At 40.5% G+C, this 20,752-nt stretch overlaps 1 protein-coding gene across 1 annotated transcript; it reads right to left on the bottom strand.

Moving 5' to 3' along the window:
* Positions 1–12,061: 12,061 nt before the first annotated feature.
* LOC306705426 (hepatic and glial cell adhesion molecule-like) lies at positions 12,062–20,207 on the bottom strand (the record flags this gene model as incomplete). Its single annotated transcript, XM_079172182.1, is given in 8 exon segments — positions 12,062–12,433; positions 13,366–13,439; positions 13,564–13,637; positions 13,773–13,866; positions 15,161–15,442; positions 18,066–18,407; positions 20,082–20,177; positions 20,180–20,207. Coding segments are annotated over 8 exon segments (1,140 nt in total). The 3' UTR covers positions 12,062–12,283.
* Positions 20,208–20,752: the final 545 nt, after the last annotated feature.

The following is a 20,752-nucleotide window of genomic DNA, read 5'->3' as shown; positions in this document are numbered from 1 at the left end:
AACTGCACTTGATTACTGATAATAACGCCCATCTATCCAGTCTGAACAGACAACAACAATAAGTACTTCCTTCGAGCCGGAATTGAACCAGCCACCTAAGGATACCTGCATATTTTCTACTGGGAAACATCAGCCTACAGTCCTCCGCTCTACCAACTGAGCTATCGAAGGGAGCCAGAGACTCACACTTTTTCAGCGTATGTATCGAGGCTGAAACTGATGCCCAACCAAAGTTTGTTTTGCAAACACTCAACAATGCAAAGAGTCAAACATGACAAAAAGCCACCTCCTTTTGTCTACGTACATGCTTGTTTAAAACTCTTGCAAAGTTACAAAGAAGATAATTCATTTATTTCTGATCAACTGCACTTGATTACTGATAATAAGGCCCATCTATCCAGTCTGAACAGACAACAACAATAAGTACTTCCTTCGAGCCGGAATTGAACCAGCGACCTAAGGATACCTGCATATTTTCTACGGTGAAACATCAGCCTACAGTCCTCCACTCTACCAACTGAGCTATCGAAGGGAGCCAGAGACTCACACTTTTTCAGCGTATGTATCGAGGCTGAAACTGATGCCCAACCAAAGTTTGTTTTGCAAACACTCAACAATGCAAAGAGTCAAACATGACAAAAAGCCACCTCCTTTTGTCTACGTACATGCTTGTTTAAAATTCTTGCAAAGTTAAATAGAAGATAATTCAATTATTGTCAATCAACTGCACTTGATTACTGATAATAAGGCCCATCAATAAGGCCCATCTATCCAGTCCGAAGCTATCGAAGGGAGCCAGAGACTCACACTTTTTCAGCGTATGTATCGAGGCTGAAACTGATGCCCAACCAAAGTTTGTTTTGCAAACACTCAACAATGCAAAGAGTAAAACATGACAAAAAGCAACCTCCCTTTGTCTCCGTACCTGCTTGTTTAAAATTCTTGCAAAGTTACAAAGAAGATAATTCAATTATTGCCAATCAACTGCACTTGATTACTGATAATAAGGCCCATCTATCCACTCCGACCAGACAACAACAATAAGTACTTCCTTCGAGCCGGAATTGAACCAGCGACCTAAGGATACCTGCATATTTTCTACTGGGAAACATCAGCCTACAGTCCTCCGCTCTACCAACTGAGCTATCGAAGGGAGCCAGAGACTCACACTTTTTCAGCGTATGTATCGAGGCTGAAACTGATGCCCAACCAAAGTTTGTTTTGCAAACACTCAACAATGCAAAGAGTAAAACATGACAAAAAGCCACCTCCTTTTGTCTCCGTACAAAGTCAGTAAGTCACAAAGAAGATAATTCAATTATTGCCAATCAACTGCACTTGATTACTGATAATAAGGCCCATCTATCCAGTCTGAACAGACAACAACAATAAGTACTTCCTTCGAGCCGGAATTGAACCAGCGACCTAAGGATACCTGCATATTTTCTACGGTGAAACATCAGCCTACAGTCCTCCGCTCTACCAACTGAGCTATCGAAGGGAGCCAGAGACTCACACTTTTTCAGCGTATGTATCGAGGCTGAAACTGATGCCCAACCAAAGTTTGTTTTGCAAACACTCAACAATGCAAAGAGTAAAACATGACAAAAAGCCACCTCCCTTTGTCTCCGTACATGCTTGTTTAAAATTCTTGCAAAGTTAAAAAGAAGATAATTCAATTATTGTCAATCAACTGCACTTGATTACTGATAATAAGGCCCATCTATCCAGTCCGAACAGACAACAACAATAAGTACCTCCTTCGAGCCGGAATTGAACCAGCCACCTAAGGATAACTGCATATTTTCTACGGTGAAACATCAGCCTACAGTCCTCCGCTCTACCAACTGAGCTATCGAAGGGAGCCAGAGACTCACACTTTTTCAGCGTATGTATCGAGGCTGAAACTGATGCCCAACCAAAGTTTGTTTTGCAAACACTCAACAATGCAAAGAGTAAAACATGACAAAAAGCCACCTCCTTTTGTCTCCGTACAAAGTCAGTAAGTCACAAAGAAGATAATTCAATTATTGCCAATCAACTGCACTTGATTACTGATAATAAGGCCCATCTATCCAGTCTGAACAGACAACAACAATAAGTACTTCCTTCGAGCCGGAATTGAACCAGCGACCTAAGGATACCTGCATATTTTCTACGGTGAAACATCAGCCTACAGTCCTCCGCTCTACCAACTGAGCTATCGAAGGGAGCCGGAGACTCACACTTTTTCAGCGTATGTATCGAGGCTGAAACTGATGCCCAACCAAAGTTTGTTTTGCAAACACTCAACAATGCAAAGAGTAAAACATGACAAGAAGCCACCTCCTTTTGTCTCCGTACAAAGTAAGTAAGTCACAAAGAAGATAATTCAATTATTGCCAATCAACTGCACTTGATTACTGATAATAAGGCCCATCTATCCAGTCTGAACAGACAACAACAATAAGTACTTCCTTCGAGCCGGAATTGAACCAGCGACCTAAGGATACCTGCATATTTTCTACGGTGAAACATCAGCCTACAGTCCTCCGCTCTACCAACTGAGCTATCGAAGGGAGCCAGAGACTCACACTTTTTCAGCGTATGTATCGAGGCTGAAACTGATGCCCAACCAAAGTTTGTTTTGCAAACACTCAACAATGCAAAGAGTAAAACATGACAAAAAGCCACCTCCCTTTGTCTCCGTACATGCTTGTTTAAAATTCTTGCAAAGTTAAAAAGAAGATAATTCAATTATTGTCAATCAACTGCACTTGATTACTGATAATAAGGCCCATCTATCCAGTCCGAACAGACAACAACAATAAGTACCTCCTTCGAGCCGGAATTGAACCAGCCACCTAAGGATAACTGCATATTTTCTACGGTGAAACATCAGCCTACAGTCCTCCGCTCTACCAACTGAGCTATCGAAGGGAGCCAGAGACTCACACTTTTTCAGCGTATGTATCGAGGCTGAAACTGATGCCCAACCAAAGTTTGTTTTGCAAACACTCAACAATGCAAAGAGTAAAACATGACAAAAAGCCACCTCCTTTTGTCTCCTTACAAAGTAAGTAAGTCACAAAGAAGATAATTCAATTATTGCCAATCAACTGCACTTGATTACTGATAATAAGGCCCATCTATCCAGTCCGAACAGACAACAACAATAAGTACTTCCTTCGAGCCGGAATTGAACCAGCAACCTAAGGATACCTGCATATTTTCTACTGGGAAACATCAGCCTACAGTCCTCCGCTCTACCAACTGAGCTATCGAAGGGAGACGGATACTCACACTTTTTCAGCGTATGTATCGAGGCTGAAACTGATGCCCAACCAAAGTTTGTTTTGCAAACACTCAACAATGCAAAGAGTAAAACATGACAAAAAGCCACCTCCTTTTGTCTCCGTACAAAGTCAGTAAGTCACAAAGAAGATAATTCAATTATTGCCAATCAACTGCACTTGATTACTGATAATAAGGCCCATCTATCCAGTCTGAACAGACAACAACAATAAGTACTTCCTTCGAGCCGGAATTGAACCAGCGACCTAAGGATACCTGCATATTTTCTACGGTGAAACATCAGCCTACAGTCCTCCGCTCTACCAACTGAGCTATCGAAGGGAGCCGGAGACTCACACTTTTTCAGCGTATGTATCGAGGCTGAAACTGATGCCCAACCAAAGTTTGTTTTGCAAACACTCAACAATGCAAAGAGTAAAACATGACAAGAAGCCACCTCCTTTTGTCTCCGTACAAAGTAAGTAAGTCACAAAGAAGATAATTCAATTATTGCCAATCAACTGCACTTGATTACTGATAATAAGGCCCATCTATCCAGTCTGAACAGACAACAACAATAAGTACTTCCTTCGAGCCGGAATTGAACCAGCGACCTAAGGATACCTGCATATTTTCTACGGTGAAACATCAGCCTACAGTCCTCCGCTCTACCAACTGAGCTATCGAAGGGAGCCAGAGACTCACACTTTTTCAGCGTATGTATCGAGGCTGAAACTGATGCCCAACCAAAGTTTGTTTTGCAAACACTCAACAATGCAAAGAGTCAAACATGACAAAAAGTCACCTCCCTTTGTCTCCGTACATGCTTGTTTAAAATTCTTGCAAAGTTAAAAAGAAGATAATTCAATTATTGTCAATCAACTGCACTTGATTACTGATAATAAGGCCCATCTATCCAGTCCGAACAGACAACAACAATAAGTACTTCCTTCGAGCCAGAATTGAACCAGCCACCTAAGGATAACTGCATATTTTCTACGGTGAAACATCAGCCTACAGTCCTCCGCTCTACCAACTGAGCTATCGAAGGGAGCCAGAGACTCACACTTTTTCAGCGTATGTATCGAGGCTGAAACTGATGCCCAACCAAAGTTTGTTTTGCAAACACTCAACAATGCAAAGAGTCAAACATGACAAAAAGCCACCTCCCTTTGTCTCCGTACATGCTTGTTTAAAATTCTTGCAAAGTTAAAAAGAAGATTATTCAATTATTGTCAATCAACTGCACTTGATTACTGATAATAAGGCCCATCTATCCAGTCCGAAGCTATCGAAGGGAGCCAGAGACTCACACTTTTTCAGCGTATGTATCGAGGCTGAAACTGATGCTGAACCAAAGTTTGTTTTGCAAACACTCAACAATGCAAAGAGTCAAACATGACAAAAAGCCACCTCCTTTTGTCTACGTACAAAGTAAGTAAGTCACAAAGAAGATAAATCAATTATTGCCAATCAACTGCACTTGATTACTGATAATAAGGCCCATCAATAAGGCCCATCTATCCAGTCCGAAGCTATCGAAGGGAGCCAGAGACTCACACTTTTTCAGCGTATGTATCGAGGCTGAAACTGATGCCGAACCAAAGTTTGTTTTGCAAACACTCAACTATGCAAAGAGTAAAACATGAGAAAAAGCCACCTCCTTTTGTCTCCGTACAAAGTAAGTAAGTCACAAAGAAGATAATTCAATTATTGCCAATCAACTGCCCTTGATTACTGATAATAACGCCCATCTATCCAGTCTGAACAGACAACAACAATAAGTACTTCCTTCGAGCCGGAATTGAACCAGCCACCTAAGGATACCTGCATATTTTCTACTGGGAAACATCAGCCTACAGTCCTCCGCTCTACCAACTGAGCTATCGAAGGGAGCCAGAGACTCACACTTTTTCAGCGTATGTATCGAGGCTGAAACTGATGCCCAACCAAAGTTTGTTTTGCAAACACTCAACAATGCAAAGAGTCAAACATGAGAAAAAGCCACCTCCTTTTGTCTACGTACATGCTTGTTTAAAACTCTTGCAAAGTTACAAAGAAGATAATTCATTTATTTCTGATCAACTGCACTTGATTACTGATAATAAGGCCCATCTATCCAGTCTGAACAGACAACAACAATAAGTACTTCCTTCGAGCCGGAATTGAACCAGCGACCTAAGGATACCTGCATATTTTCTACGGTGAAACATCAGCCTACAGTCCTCCGCTCTACCAACTGAGCTATCGAAGGGAGCCAGAGACTCACACTTTTTCAGTGTATGTATCGAGGCTGAAACTGATGCCCAACCAAAGTTTGTTTTGCACTTGATTACTGATAATAAGGCCCATCTATCCAGTCCGAACAGACAACAACAATAAGTACTTCCTTCGAGCCGGAATTGAACCAGCGACCTAAGGATACCTGCATATTTTCTACGGTGAAACATCAGCCTACAGTCCTCCGCTCTACCAACTGAGCTATCGAAGGGAGCCAGAGACTCACACTTTTTCAGCGTATGTATCGAGGCTGAAACTGATGCCGAACCAAAGTTTGTTTTGCAAACACTCAACAATGCAAAGAGTCAAACATGACAAAAAGCCACCTCCCTTTGTCTCCGTACCTGCTTGTTTAAAATTCTTGCAAAGCTACAAAGAAGATAATTCAATTATTGCCAATCAACTGCACTTGATTACTGATAATAAGGCCCATCAATAAGGCCCATCTATCCAGTCCGAAGCTATCGAAGGGAGCCAGAGACTCACACTTTTTCAGCGTATGTATCGAGGCTGAAACTGATGCCGAACCAAAGTTTGTTTTGCAAACACTCAACTATGCAAAGAGTAAAACATGAGAAAAAGCCACCTCCTTTTGTCTCCGTACAAAGTAAGTAAGTCACAAAGAAGATAATTCAATTATTGCCAATCAACTGCCCTTGATTACTGATAATAACGCCCATCTATCCAGTCTGAACAGACAACAACAATAAGTACTTCCTTCGAGCCGGAATTGAACCAGCCACCTAAGGATACCTGCATATTTTCTACTGGGAAACATCAGCCTACAGTCCTCCGCTCTACCAACTGAGCTATCGAAGGGAGCCAGAGACTCACACTTTTTCAGCGTATGTATCGAGGCTGAAACTGATGCCCAACCAAAGTTTGTTTTGCAAACACTCAACAATGCAAAGAGTCAAACATGACAAAAAGCCACCTCCTTTTGTCTACGTACATGCTTGTTTAAAACTCTTGCAAAGTTACAAAGAAGATAATTCATTTATTTCTGATCAACTGCACTTGATTACTGATAATAAGGCCCATCTATCCAGTCTGAACAGACAACAACAATAAGTACTTCCTTCGAGCCGGAATTGAACCAGCGACCTAAGGATACCTGCATATTTTCTACGGTGAAACATCAGCCTACAGTCCTCCACTCTACCAACTGAGCTATCGAAGGGAGCCAGAGACTCACACTTTTTCAGCGTATGTATCGAGGCTGAAACTGATGCCCAACCAAAGTTTGTTTTGCAAACACTCAACAATGCAAAGAGTCAAACATGACAAAAAGCCACCTCCTTTTGTCTACGTACATGCTTGTTTAAAATTCTTGCAAAGTTAAATAGAAGATAATTCAATTATTGTCAATCAACTGCACTTGATTACTGATAATAAGGCCCATCAATAAGGCCCATCTATCCAGTCCGAAGCTATCGAAGGGAGCCAGAGACTCACACTTTTTCAGCGTATGTATCGAGGCTGAAACTGATGCCCAACCAAAGTTTGTTTTGCAAACACTCAACAATGCAAAGAGTAAAACATGACAAAAAGCAACCTCCCTTTGTCTCCGTACCTGCTTGTTTAAAATTCTTGCAAAGTTACAAAGAAGATAATTCAATTATTGCCAATCAACTGCACTTGATTACTGATAATAAGGCCCATCTATCCACTCCGACCAGACAACAACAATAAGTACTTCCTTCGAGCCGGAATTGAACCAGCGACCTAAGGATACCTGCATATTTTCTACTGGGAAACATCAGCCTACAGTCCTCCGCTCTACCAACTGAGCTATCGAAGGGAGCCAGAGACTCACACTTTTTCAGCGTATGTATCGAGGCTGAAACTGATGCCCAACCAAAGTTTGTTTTGCAAACACTCAACAATGCAAAGAGTAAAACATGACAAAAAGCCACCTCCTTTTGTCTCCGTACAAAGTCAGTAAGTCACAAAGAAGATAATTCAATTATTGCCAATCAACTGCACTTGATTACTGATAATAAGGCCCATCTATCCAGTCTGAACAGACAACAACAATAAGTACTTCCTTCGAGCCGGAATTGAACCAGCGACCTAAGGATACCTGCATATTTTCTACGGTGAAACATCAGCCTACAGTCCTCCGCTCTACCAACTGAGCTATCGAAGGGAGCCGGAGACTCACACTTTTTCAGCGTATGTATCGAGGCTGAAACTGATGCCCAACCAAAGTTTGTTTTGCAAACACTCAACAATGCAAAGAGTAAAACATGACAAGAAGCCACCTCCTTTTGTCTCCGTACAAAGTAAGTAAGTCACAAAGAAGATAATTCAATTATTGCCAATCAACTGCACTTGATTACTGATAATAAGGCCCATCTATCCAGTCTGAACAGACAACAACAATAAGTACTTCCTTCGAGCCGGAATTGAACCAGCGACCTAAGGATACCTGCATATTTTCTACGGTGAAACATCAGCCTACAGTCCTCCGCTCTACCAACTGAGCTATCGAAGGGAGCCAGAGACTCACACTTTTTCAGCGTATGTATCGAGGCTGAAACTGATGCCCAACCAAAGTTTGTTTTGCAAACACTCAACAATGCAAAGAGTAAAACATGACAAAAAGCCACCTCCCTTTGTCTCCGTACATGCTTGTTTAAAATTCTTGCAAAGTTAAAAAGAAGATAATTCAATTATTGTCAATCAACTGCACTTGATTACTGATAATAAGGCCCATCTATCCAGTCCGAACAGACAACAACAATAAGTACCTCCTTCGAGCCGGAATTGAACCAGCCACCTAAGGATAACTGCATATTTTCTACGGTGAAACATCAGCCTACAGTCCTCCGCTCTACCAACTGAGCTATCGAAGGGAGCCAGAGACTCACACTTTTTCAGCGTATGTATCGAGGCTGAAACTGATGCCCAACCAAAGTTTGTTTTGCAAACACTCAACAATGCAAAGAGTAAAACATGACAAAAAGCCACCTCCTTTTGTCTCCTTACAAAGTAAGTAAGTCACAAAGAAGATAATTCAATTATTGCCAATCAACTGCACTTGATTACTGATAATAAGGCCCATCTATCCAGTCCGAACAGACAACAACAATAAGTACTTCCTTCGAGCCGGAATTGAACCAGCAACCTAAGGATACCTGCATATTTTCTACTGGGAAACATCAGCCTACAGTCCTCCGCTCTACCAACTGAGCTATCGAAGGGAGACGGATACTCACACTTTTTCAGCGTATGTATCGAGGCTGAAACTGATGCCCAACCAAAGTTTGTTTTGCAAACACTCAACAATGCAAAGAGTAAAACATGACAAAAAGCCACCTCCTTTTGTCTCCGTACAAAGTCAGTAAGTCACAAAGAAGATAATTCAATTATTGCCAATCAACTGCACTTGATTACTGATAATAAGGCCCATCTATCCAGTCTGAACAGACAACAACAATAAGTACTTCCTTCGAGCCGGAATTGAACCAGCGACCTAAGGATACCTGCATATTTTCTACGGTGAAACATCAGCCTACAGTCCTCCGCTCTACCAACTGAGCTATCGAAGGGAGCCGGAGACTCACACTTTTTCAGCGTATGTATCGAGGCTGAAACTGATGCCCAACCAAAGTTTGTTTTGCAAACACTCAACAATGCAAAGAGTAAAACATGACAAGAAGCCACCTCCTTTTGTCTCCGTACAAAGTAAGTAAGTCACAAAGAAGATAATTCAATTATTGCCAATCAACTGCACTTGATTACTGATAATAAGGCCCATCTATCCAGTCTGAACAGACAACAACAATAAGTACTTCCTTCGAGCCGGAATTGAACCAGCGACCTAAGGATACCTGCATATTTTCTACGGTGAAACATCAGCCTACAGTCCTCCGCTCTACCAACTGAGCTATCGAAGGGAGCCAGAGACTCACACTTTTTCAGCGTATGTATCGAGGCTGAAACTGATGCCCAACCAAAGTTTGTTTTGCAAACACTCAACAATGCAAAGAGTCAAACATGACAAAAAGTCACCTCCCTTTGTCTCCGTACATGCTTGTTTAAAATTCTTGCAAAGTTAAAAAGAAGATAATTCAATTATTGTCAATCAACTGCACTTGATTACTGATAATAAGGCCCATCTATCCAGTCCGAACAGACAACAACAATAAGTACTTCCTTCGAGCCAGAATTGAACCAGCCACCTAAGGATAACTGCATATTTTCTACGGTGAAACATCAGCCTACAGTCCTCCGCTCTACCAACTGAGCTATCGAAGGGAGCCAGAGACTCACACTTTTTCAGCGTATGTATCGAGGCTGAAACTGATGCCCAACCAAAGTTTGTTTTGCAAACACTCAACAATGCAAAGAGTCAAACATGACAAAAAGCCACCTCCCTTTGTCTCCGTACATGCTTGTTTAAAATTCTTGCAAAGTTAAAAAGAAGATTATTCAATTATTGTCAATCAACTGCACTTGATTACTGATAATAAGGCCCATCTATCCAGTCCGAAGCTATCGAAGGGAGCCAGAGACTCACACTTTTTCAGCGTATGTATCGAGGCTGAAACTGATGCTGAACCAAAGTTTGTTTTGCAAACACTCAACAATGCAAAGAGTCAAACATGACAAAAAGCCACCTCCTTTTGTCTACGTACAAAGTAAGTAAGTCACAAAGAAGATAAATCAATTATTGCCAATCAACTGCACTTGATTACTGATAATAAGGCCCATCTATCCAGTCTGAACAGACAACAACAATAAGTACTTCCTTCGAGCCGGAATTGAACCAGCGACCTATGGATACCTGCATATTTTCTACTGGGAAACATCAGCCTACAGTCCTCCGCTCTACCAACTGAGCTATCGAAGGGAGCCAGAGACTCACACTTTTAGCGTATGTATCGAGGCTGAAACTGATGCCGAACCAAAGTTTGTTTTGCAAACACTCAACAATGCAAAGAGTAAAACATGACAAAAAGCCACCTCCCTTTGTCTCCGTACATGCTTGTTTAAAATTCTTGCAAAGTTAAAAAGAAGATAATTCAATTATTGTCAATCAACTGCACTTGATTACAGATAATAAGGCCCATCTATCCAGTCTGAACAGACAACAACAATAAGTACGTCCTTCGAGCCGCAAATTCATATTTTTGCAGATCAACTGCACTTGATGACAGGTTCTAAAAGCGATTTTCCCATGAAATCAAACAATGACTCACAGGGTTTAGAAAACCATGTCGTTTTTATTTGTCAACAGAAATTTTAGGACAAGGATTTGTTAGCGTGGTTTCATTTCATGACCTATTTTGAATGACAATGTAAATGAAAAAAATATTGACAACAAGAATTCCGTAAAATCCCTGTTCATTATGCCCTGACTGATAATAAGGCCCATCTATTTATTCTGAACGGAAAACAACAATAAGTACATCCTTCAAACAGACTTATTTTTAATGACAACGTTAATGAAAAAAATATTGACATATTACATATTACTGAAACTATAACTGTATGTGCCCATGTTAATGCACCATTCATATTCAGCTTCAAACGTTTTCAAATTTTTAGTCTTAAGCCCAATGCAAAGAAAAGAATATCAGTGTTTAGCTCTGTGTCTGAGAAAGCAGAGCCCGTTTTCAACTGCTGTTGGAGCCGTTCCAGTGACTTAGAAACCCTGCACTGGGGCTGAGGTTTTAATTAATTTACTTATCTTACACTATACAACTTGGGTTGTGCTTTCAGTGGGAACAATTGAGATGGTCCTGCAGGGGGAAATGCAGGTGAAAGTATTTGGTTTAATAAACGGCATGCTTATTTGTGACTAAGTATTTGAGACTAAGTATATAAGAATTTTGAATTGTCGGAGTAAATTGAGTGTATGTTGATAAGATGGAGTTGGCACTTAAATATTTTCATGCTTTTTTATTTTTCACAATCTTAAAATCTGAGTAAATACAGTATGAGCAGAGGCACACCTTACATTACGTACAGACTCAAGGAGCACAGAGGAAATATTACAAGAAACCTGAGAAATGTTTCACATTTTATTTAAGTATAGAATTGAAATATTCTCCATCAACTGGGCTTTTCTCTGTCTGCCCCCTTAAAAATGCTATTAAATCATCTAGTATAACTAAAATTGTAATTTACAAAATTGTAAATTATTTCACTAAATGTTACAAAGTAACAGCTTCATTTCCTTTCATCAACACTAGAGACAATATCACACATAACACTGTAAAAGAGTAATAAAGGAACATTTCTGAGGGTGATTTATTTTTCTTTAAAACCACTTAATCTGTAACAAACCCAATGTTGTTTGGTGATAATTTTGAATTGAGCATAGGAACAGTATTATTATCAATATATATGTATAGTTGCATCTTTCTTACCCCACCTCAGCTTCATGCAGACTCCGTGCCCGTTACAAACATTTTGATTTTGTAGTCCCAGTAACCAACAACAACAATGGTGGTTAGTGGTAAAACCAAATAGAGGCTTTCAATTTCTCAACAGGCTGCGCTTCTAACTTTAAAAGCAAACTATATTTAAGTTACAATTTACTTTAATAAAAACATATCAACAGGCAGTAATTACATTATTGTAAAACCCCAGATCTTGAAAGCGATCTTTCCCAAACTCTGGGCCGATGTGCAGGAAGTTACCACCCAGTGTCAGGAGCAGCACACAGTAGGACCGACCTCCCACTAGCTGCGTGTGGACCGTTTAAACTGATGGGCTTTCAGGTATACCTGTGGGAAGAGCGGGCAGGGGACCCATTAGACTGGGTCAGAGATTCTGTGTAGTTGGGGGAACTGAAGTAGCACGGAGGGTTGTCCAGTTCAGAAGGAGATCCAATACTGTTGCTGGATGAGTCATCCATTGAGGGATCCTGCAAAACAGGATGACGTCAGCCCAAATCCATTCTCTGCAAACAGGTTTCTAGATTCCCTGAGATGAACACCTTCTAGCCTCTGCCAGTTTTAATAATCACTTATCAGCAACAGACAATTGGGTTGGTCTTGGTTCAGCGAGCTAGCTCTGTGAGACCGTTAACAAGCAGGTGTTTAGTGAGCAGAGGAGTAGCACTAGGCGTTGAGTTTCTGCAGTTTAAGAGACAGATCATGAAGAATTTTGAAGAAGCTGCTTGTGTGTGGAGGCAGTTTAGAGAAGGAGAGGTTATATGAGGGCTCTGTGTGTCCTGTTCAAATCCTTTGTCCGATACCATGCTGCCACACCAGTAAGCTTGTCCGATATGGCCCTGACAATTTGTTTTTGATTACTTTTTGTATACATCTTAAGTTATGTCTACATGCTATGCATCCTTATTTCATGTGTGTGTGTAACTTCTGTTGAAATTACGGGGAGAAAGTGGTTGTATCTTTTGTTATCCAGTATTTACTTGTGTTCGTTAATAACCCTGATGAAGACATGATTCATAAAGTGGATGCATTAATAATGTATGCTTACTTATGTACTATTTGTTCTTAGTTATGGTATGAAAGGCAATATAATTATATTAATGTATGCCTGTTTATTGTTTAAGAAAGAAAAAACGTCTATTCCGCCTCCATCTGCTCACCCATTCCCCTCACCCAATAAATGCTCATATGGCTCTTGGATCCTTGTGTTGGAATGTGCTAGAACTCCATGGTCCAGCCAACCTTATACTCCATAATCAGGCAATTGTAATCTAATTTACGTCAAAAGTTGAGTTTCAGTTTGTTACAGTCTTTTTTTCACTAGTGTTGCTTCAGATTTGTGTCTTGCTTCCATTTCTGAGTCACAGAATGTAATAAGAGCATAGTGATGATAAGAGAATACCCTTTGCTGCAGGATGTAAAGTGAAGTTACAGCGTTTATTCCATTATGCTCTGTCCTTTTCGGAAGCACATCAGCTGTATCAAAGCATAAAACATTGGACTGTCATTTACACACATCGCCTAATTTCGGAATCGTTAACATTCCAGTCTCATTTATATTAGCTGATCACGTTTTGTATTAACTGTAACTATATTATACCTGTTTGACTGAGTGGTGAGCGATCCAAGTGGTCATAATAGCTGGAGAGAGGCTTTGTAGCTGGATATCTTCGCCTAATGAAGACAAAAGGGTTTCAATGCATTAATGTTATATGACAATGTTTTTTTATTTGCACTGCAGACATGCCTTTCTTAAAATCAGTCTCATGGAATTTAGGGATGATTTAAAAGCTTGCTGGCAGTTCCTACTTTTTGGAAGGCGTCCAGCAGGCACACACTGTCACCAAAGTGATGAGGAGGAAAATGCCCCCAGTGGAAAGGATGATATAGAGGGAACTTCTTCCTGGTAGGATAGGAAAAATTACAGTTTAAGAAAACCAACAGAATACGGGAACATACATAAAAGTATTTTACAGAAAATGATTGTTGAATTTATTTTTACAAAATCTGGGAGTAAAGCTACTTTTAGACATGCTAGTGGCATGGCTCTAGGGATTGGCGGACCACCACTTTGGTCCAGGCTAAAATATCTCAACTTTTGGATAGATTGTCATGAAGTTTTGCACAGATATCCAGGGTGCCCATAGACTGAATCCTGATGACTTTGGTGATCCCCTGAATTTTCCTCTAGAGTCCACCTGCTGGTGTAATTCTTCACTTATCCTGTTAAATATGTCAACATCTATTTTATTCATGGTCCCCAGACGATGATCCATCGGGACTTTGATGATACCATGACTTTTCCTCTTGCCCCACTATGAGGTTAAAGGTATAATATGCAGGAATTTCTTTTAAAAAACAATGTATAGACTAATAAAAAAACAATCCCTCTCAATCATTGCTTAATCATCCCAAACTGGAAGTGTGTAGCAGTGTCTGCAGAGACTCTGCCGCTGCCTGTGTTTTCTCTGTTCTTCTTATTTTATTGAATTCTGGGCTTTTCTGGGCATCAGCAACAAGTCTTTGGGCCTCACGTGGGGGTGTAACCCCCAGCCAGTAGCCTGTTCAGGTCATCAAATACCGTTGCTTCGTCCCACCCCTCGATGATTTATACCGTGGCACAAGTCCCGGCACAAGTCATTCAAAACCCGGCAACTTCAGCATCAGAGATGGGCAGAGTTGTGGATGTGTTTATTTGTGCATTAGAACGTCAACGCCATGAAATATTCCGAAGCGTAGCTTTCATTTCTCTTATTCACTGCTTTGTTCTCATAATGCTGTAAATTACATATACATCTGTTGTTATGTATGCAGAGAGCGTCCTCTCTGACCTAATTCTCTGAGTCATAGCCACGTCCGTTGTCCCAAACCTGGAACCTTTTCAGAGGCCGCTAGCCCTTATTTTATGTGGACATTTAATGTATTCAAATAATGTATATGTAAGGATAATTATCATTTGGACTTTCAAATGGCATAGAATTGTTGATAAAATATGCAAACATGAAATATCTTGAAATGTTGGATACATTGGCTTCCTGTAACACTTCAATATGTTTGCTTCACGTGTTTCAAGGCTTCTACGTGGACAGCTCTTCTGTGTTGTCCTGATAAATATGTGAAGAGAACAGATCTACCTCCTATTGTACTGCCCATGTCACTGTGTCGAGCATGATGCGTTTAACACTCGTATCACTTACTGTAGACAGTCAGTCTGATTGGCAGGCTTGTCGTATTACCCACAAGATTCAACACTGTGCAGCTGTAGATGTCATCATCTGCCATCAACACCCGTTTGATGGTCAAGAGCTTCTGGTCAGGTGACAACATGAACCTCGTCACATTGGTCAGTGGCTTTCCACCTTTGAACCACCTGTACGCAGTCCTGGTTCCATTGTCATGGGAGCAGTTGAGGATGACGTTTTCGCTGAGCTCCAGTACTGATGAAGCTTCCATGTGGATATAGGGCCTGGATATAGACTCTGGAGGAAGGCGACAGGAAGGCGACAGTAGATTTAAATAGACACAAAAGAACGTGAAACATGCTGTAGAATGCAAGGGATGCTGATAGACTCAAAACGGGAGAGGTTTTGGCTCAATAACCTCAGGCCAACTTTTATTCAGGGACTTACAAGGAAATTGACTTCTCCCCTTTTCAATAACTTCTCTGCTTGTTTCTACATTTAGTTTATATGTTGATGCTGTATACTATTTATACCAACATTATGATACCTTTCTTATAGTATCTGACATTATAGTTGTTATGTCTTTAGAGAATGAGAGTGATCCATTATGAGTGTTTTCACATTGGGTCTTAAAACTACATGTTTATTCACAGTGTTGTATATTATCAGATTAATTTTTTAATTTTTGATTGAATGTCTCTTTCTTGTCAGCCAGTATATGTTATCACATTTTGATATTTTCACTGTCATTGACCTTTATTTATTATTTAATGATTTGATGAGTTTGTTACAGATTAAGTTTTCTTGTAAGTAGTCTCTTGGTTAACATGCCATGTGACACATGACCTCTTGATGAGGTTTAACTTGAATATTTGTCCTCATTGCCCTTTATACCCTGATGAAGACTGTTTGAGTCAAAACGCATTGGTAATCCATGCACTAATAAAGGATGCTTTTCAGACTGCCAACCTGTACCAAATGTTTTGGACTTCCGTCTTCATGTGGCTATAAGAAATTTGGCTACATTTTCCAGATAAATTCTGTCATTAGTAGTAGTTTTCTCCTTTATCCATTAGTTTAATTGAAACATTTAAACATTTCCCTCTTTGGAGGCCTGGAGACTGCCCCCTTCACTACTGTAACTCTCTCAAAGTGTGAGTCAACCATGCCTGCAGCTACAATATAAAATACAGAATGTGTTTCTAAACTACTACATACAGCATATTTGACGCCATTTCTGACCTGTAGTCTCTTGCTACTCATCCTCAAGTATATACGCCAGTACAAATGTATCTGTGAACTAGTATCAGCTGATAATATTGGTCAGTTGAGCTTTAAACTGGGGTGCTGTGAATCTACCTATAGACTATGGCATCTATTGGGGAGAAGGACCAAGATATTGATTTGCATGTCAAAAATAAGTTCCAAGTTCAAAATCTGAAAGAACAACTAAGATTGTAGTACAGTATTGTAGACATTAAGTAAGATTATTATGTTTATTAAAGGTGCAGTGTGTAGGATTTGGCGGCATCTAGCTGTGAGGCTGCAGATTGTAACCAACTGAAACGTCTCCCGTGTGCAAAGCATGTAGGAAAACGGTGGACAAGAGGATTGCATTCTCAGCAGTAGAGTAGGAGGAAATAGTTGAATAGTTGTGGAACATTGTTGCTTCCCTCCTACTCTTCTTCAGTATACAGGTGACCTTCACACAGACCTCTATGTGGGCAGAGCTGATGCCATTCTTCCACCATAAAACGCGGTTGGAGAGGTTAGAGGTGAGCATGAGCTAATACATGGGGGATTAAGATGCAATGTAGACTGCAGCTTCTACTGCTGACAATACACACACAGTAAATAAGCCTCTAATCAGTTTGCCCATACAAAATGTAAAAAGTCCCAGATCCCCTGGCCCTCTAGTGTTCTTTGGTTAGGACAGGTCTGCACTCCTCCACCAAATCACTGTGGTCACCTCAGTCTTACTGTACTGCCAGCTATTGCTGCTGCTGCTCACACAACAGCTATTGTTGCCTCGAACCTTTTATTGTTCTTAATGGATGCGCTCCAAAACAAACACGAGATTGTCCTGTGTGAAACAAAGTCAGTGTTGACTTCTGTTACTGCAGTTTTGTTACATAACTTCCATAGTTTACTAACGCCAGTTACGAAACAAATGCAGTTGTTTTACTGAACAAACACACTGATTTTAACCCAAACCATGAGCTTTTCCTAAGCCTAGCCAAATACCTTTCGTCTGTATTTCACGAGTTGGGAGTGAGAATGTGTTGTTAGAAACGGTAATGTTGTGTCCGCCATCACTTAAAAGTTTAGAAAAGATGAACCTAAACTTTGCTGCAGCATCTCTACCACCTGCTGCTCACTGATTGTCAGCAGAGACATTCATTGTCAGACCTACCACCTCTTATGCTGCCTGCACGCCATTAAACCAGGTTTCCTTGCCCTCGATGCTATAACGAGCATCACCTGTGTGGGTGTGTAGGGCCTTTAAATCTGTCAAGTAAGTTGACTGACTTTTCAAAGTTTGGACAATGTTTTAATAGAACATTACAGCATGTTGTTAAATTGTCAAAGGAGAGTAAATCATGAATTCAGTCTTGATGGATCCAGGTCAGCAGCTTTCTCCTGCATCCTGTCTTGGCTAAACATGTCCATGTCCTCTTTACTCACTCTTAGAAAACGTTAAATGGTGAGTCAGCAGCAGAAATAGTACTTAGTATCCACCCAGATAATCTGGGGTCTCACTTTCAGGAGCAAGGCATCAAACTAAGACATATTTGTGAAAGCTGCCCTCATCCATACACAACTCAACTGGGACTTAAATTGGACTTGAGTCTTCGTCAAAGACAGAAGTATGTTTTCTGGTTTCATTTTACAAATCACACAAAAGTGCTTGTTTTCTTACCATCCACAGTGAGCGTGATAGTGCCCTCTCCTGTAAAGGTGTCATCTGTGATGGAGATCTCCACGTCATAAGTTCCGTCATCAGAGAGCCTGAGGTTGTGGAGAAGCAGAGTCCCATTTTCAAATACCAGGATCCGGTCACGATACTCAGGCCTCAGGGTCCCAATGATGTCAGTTCCAATTGACTGGACAACAGTGACAGACTTTTCCCTCTTGAGCTGCCACTTGATGACCGGCAGGTCGAGGCTGAAGCTACTATAGCGGACAGACAGCAGGGCCTCCCCCCCTACTGTACCTCTAATGAGAGTGTTGGGGATGGTCATATTCACTGCCACCACCCCACCTGCAGAGAAACAAACAAGAGAGTTCAACAATTGATTATCTACAATCCATAGCTCAAAGGAAATACATATATTTTTGTTATGCTATGTGTCCAAGTGATATTAATATGTCTATACATCATTATTTATAGTCATTATATATAAATTTGGAAGATAGATGAAGAGACACCAAGAGGACTGTACCTACTATAGTTGTCTAAGATGTGTACAGCTCTTATAGCAACAAGCATTTATAGTTTTACATAGTCAACTCTTTAACGGACATGTTGCTGAGAATCATAAAATGTGGCTCAGTTATACAGCCCCCTCTATTTAAACCTCAAGTAATTTCATTGCCAAAGTTTAGTTTCTCAAACAAACGAGCGAAAATGGATGAGAGTTCAAGCCTCTGCATTTTTTAACATTCAACATTTTTTTTATTTATGTAACATCTGCACATGGACAAAAAATAACAAAACATTAATTGTCGGTCCTCAGTGACGCAAATTTGATCTACTGCTTTAAGTACATTGTGTACAGTGGAATCATCGAATTTGAATGTCATTTTTAGGAACACCCCTTTCTATTGCAATAGCTTTATGAACAATCGACAGTTCTTGCACACAGGCAAGATGGAAATCATTATTCGCTGTACAGTTTTATCGTTGCCGTTTTGTTTTTCACTACAGTGAGTGATACAGTGGTTAGCTGAAGGCTCGTGTGGGCATCACGCCCCATCTCTGCTGTATACTGGATCCAGTTTGCATGGCAGATCTACATTACCATGGGAACAGCTGTCAGTTCTTGGGATGGGCCAGCATGAGCCAACAACAGTGGGGATTGTTTGTTCAAATGTCCTTCTTGGCAGTTCATGAAAAGAACACTGGGAGCAGTCCAGATGCCATGCTAGCTTTGCAGAAACAGAGCAACTCAGTGACTCTGCTGCTAGTCACAACAATAGCAGGACAGTGATGAGACACAGCCACAGCTGAAAGTTACTGAATGTCTGAAAACACTGGTTCAGCCTGAATGCACAATTACTGTATTACTTACAAAGGGTGGGCACAAGAATTTAAAAGCACCCACACAGTTTAATGCAATCCAATACCCCAACAACAAATACCACCTTTGTGATGTCCATAATGATCAGTTTTCAGTTTCAGAGAGTCCTCAGTTTAACTGACATTAAAGATGATACAATATGATGCATAGCACTGCAAAAATAACCACAATCCTCTGGTCATAACATATTCTGTCAAAGCCTCAACATGTTCCATTTATATTTATAGTAAATATGCAACTTTAAAATCAAAATCCATTTGGCTCCTGTTTTGGGTATTTTCTTCTAGAATCCAGCTAATATTGTATAAGAATGGCAGTGATAAATAATACTAAAAATATGAGTGTTTAGTTGCATATGCTACTGGAAGGACCCTCGGATGGTTTCATCCAGCAAGTTGGTGTTGATTCACATTGCATAACTAACATCATATCTGCAGCTTGTCATTTTTTGATTCCCTCATTCTGACACAAACAAACAAAAAACTAATAAAAAAGCAGACTTCATGATTCAGCTGTTCCTTATTTACTACAATGTAAACTTTTGCAAAGTTAAAGCTTTTCCAATTGCATAAACCTGCAAGTGACCATTGTCAGGCAAACCTTTGGCAAATCCTGAAGTAGAAAATGTGACTTACCTGAATTGAAGGAACCGAGACACATGAGCATTAAAATCTGGGAAATTATTTTAGCTTTTGAAGGAGCCTCCTTCTCTGCCTTCATCTTGGGTCTCAAGCTTTGTTTTCCTCCCAGACAACCAGCATGATCTGTGACTCTGGGCAGGACGGAGAACACAGTCATTCATTCACGCTCTGCTGGGACTGAGTACATGTTGTACTCAAACGCCAATGTAGCTGCAGGACAAAAGTGTGTGTGTCTGAATGTCCGTTTTGTTAGCTTAATGTTTTTATTGCAACGATAATTGATATGTTAATGAACAGAACAAAAGTCAGTGTTCATCGCCTTTCTATATGAGTGTATCGTTGTTGTTGAAGCACACATGATTTTGCTCGTCTTTCAGTCTTACCAGTGGTGCGGCTGAACTTGTAAAGTATAATTGAGAGTGGCTCCAGAGGAGAAGCAAAGGTGTCGTAAAATACTGTATCCTCTGGAAAACATGAAAGCACTCTGTAAATATCATGGCAATCGGCCCATTACAACTATTTTTCCCCCTGTGTACGAGCTGACATTTTGGTTCAATAGGAAAGGCCAGAAGAAACGAGCTGCTAGTTTTCAAGACAGTGCCATGGACTCAAGCATTGCTAAAAGGAAAATTACCAACTGACCAACCAGCTAACAAGACCATCCT

Source organism: Pholis gunnellus, assembly GCF_910591455.1.
Source record: "Pholis gunnellus genome assembly, chromosome: 13".
NCBI classification, from domain to species: domain Eukaryota; kingdom Metazoa; phylum Chordata; class Actinopteri; order Perciformes; family Pholidae; genus Pholis; species Pholis gunnellus.
This window is presented reverse-complemented; position numbering and strand designations above follow the sequence as displayed.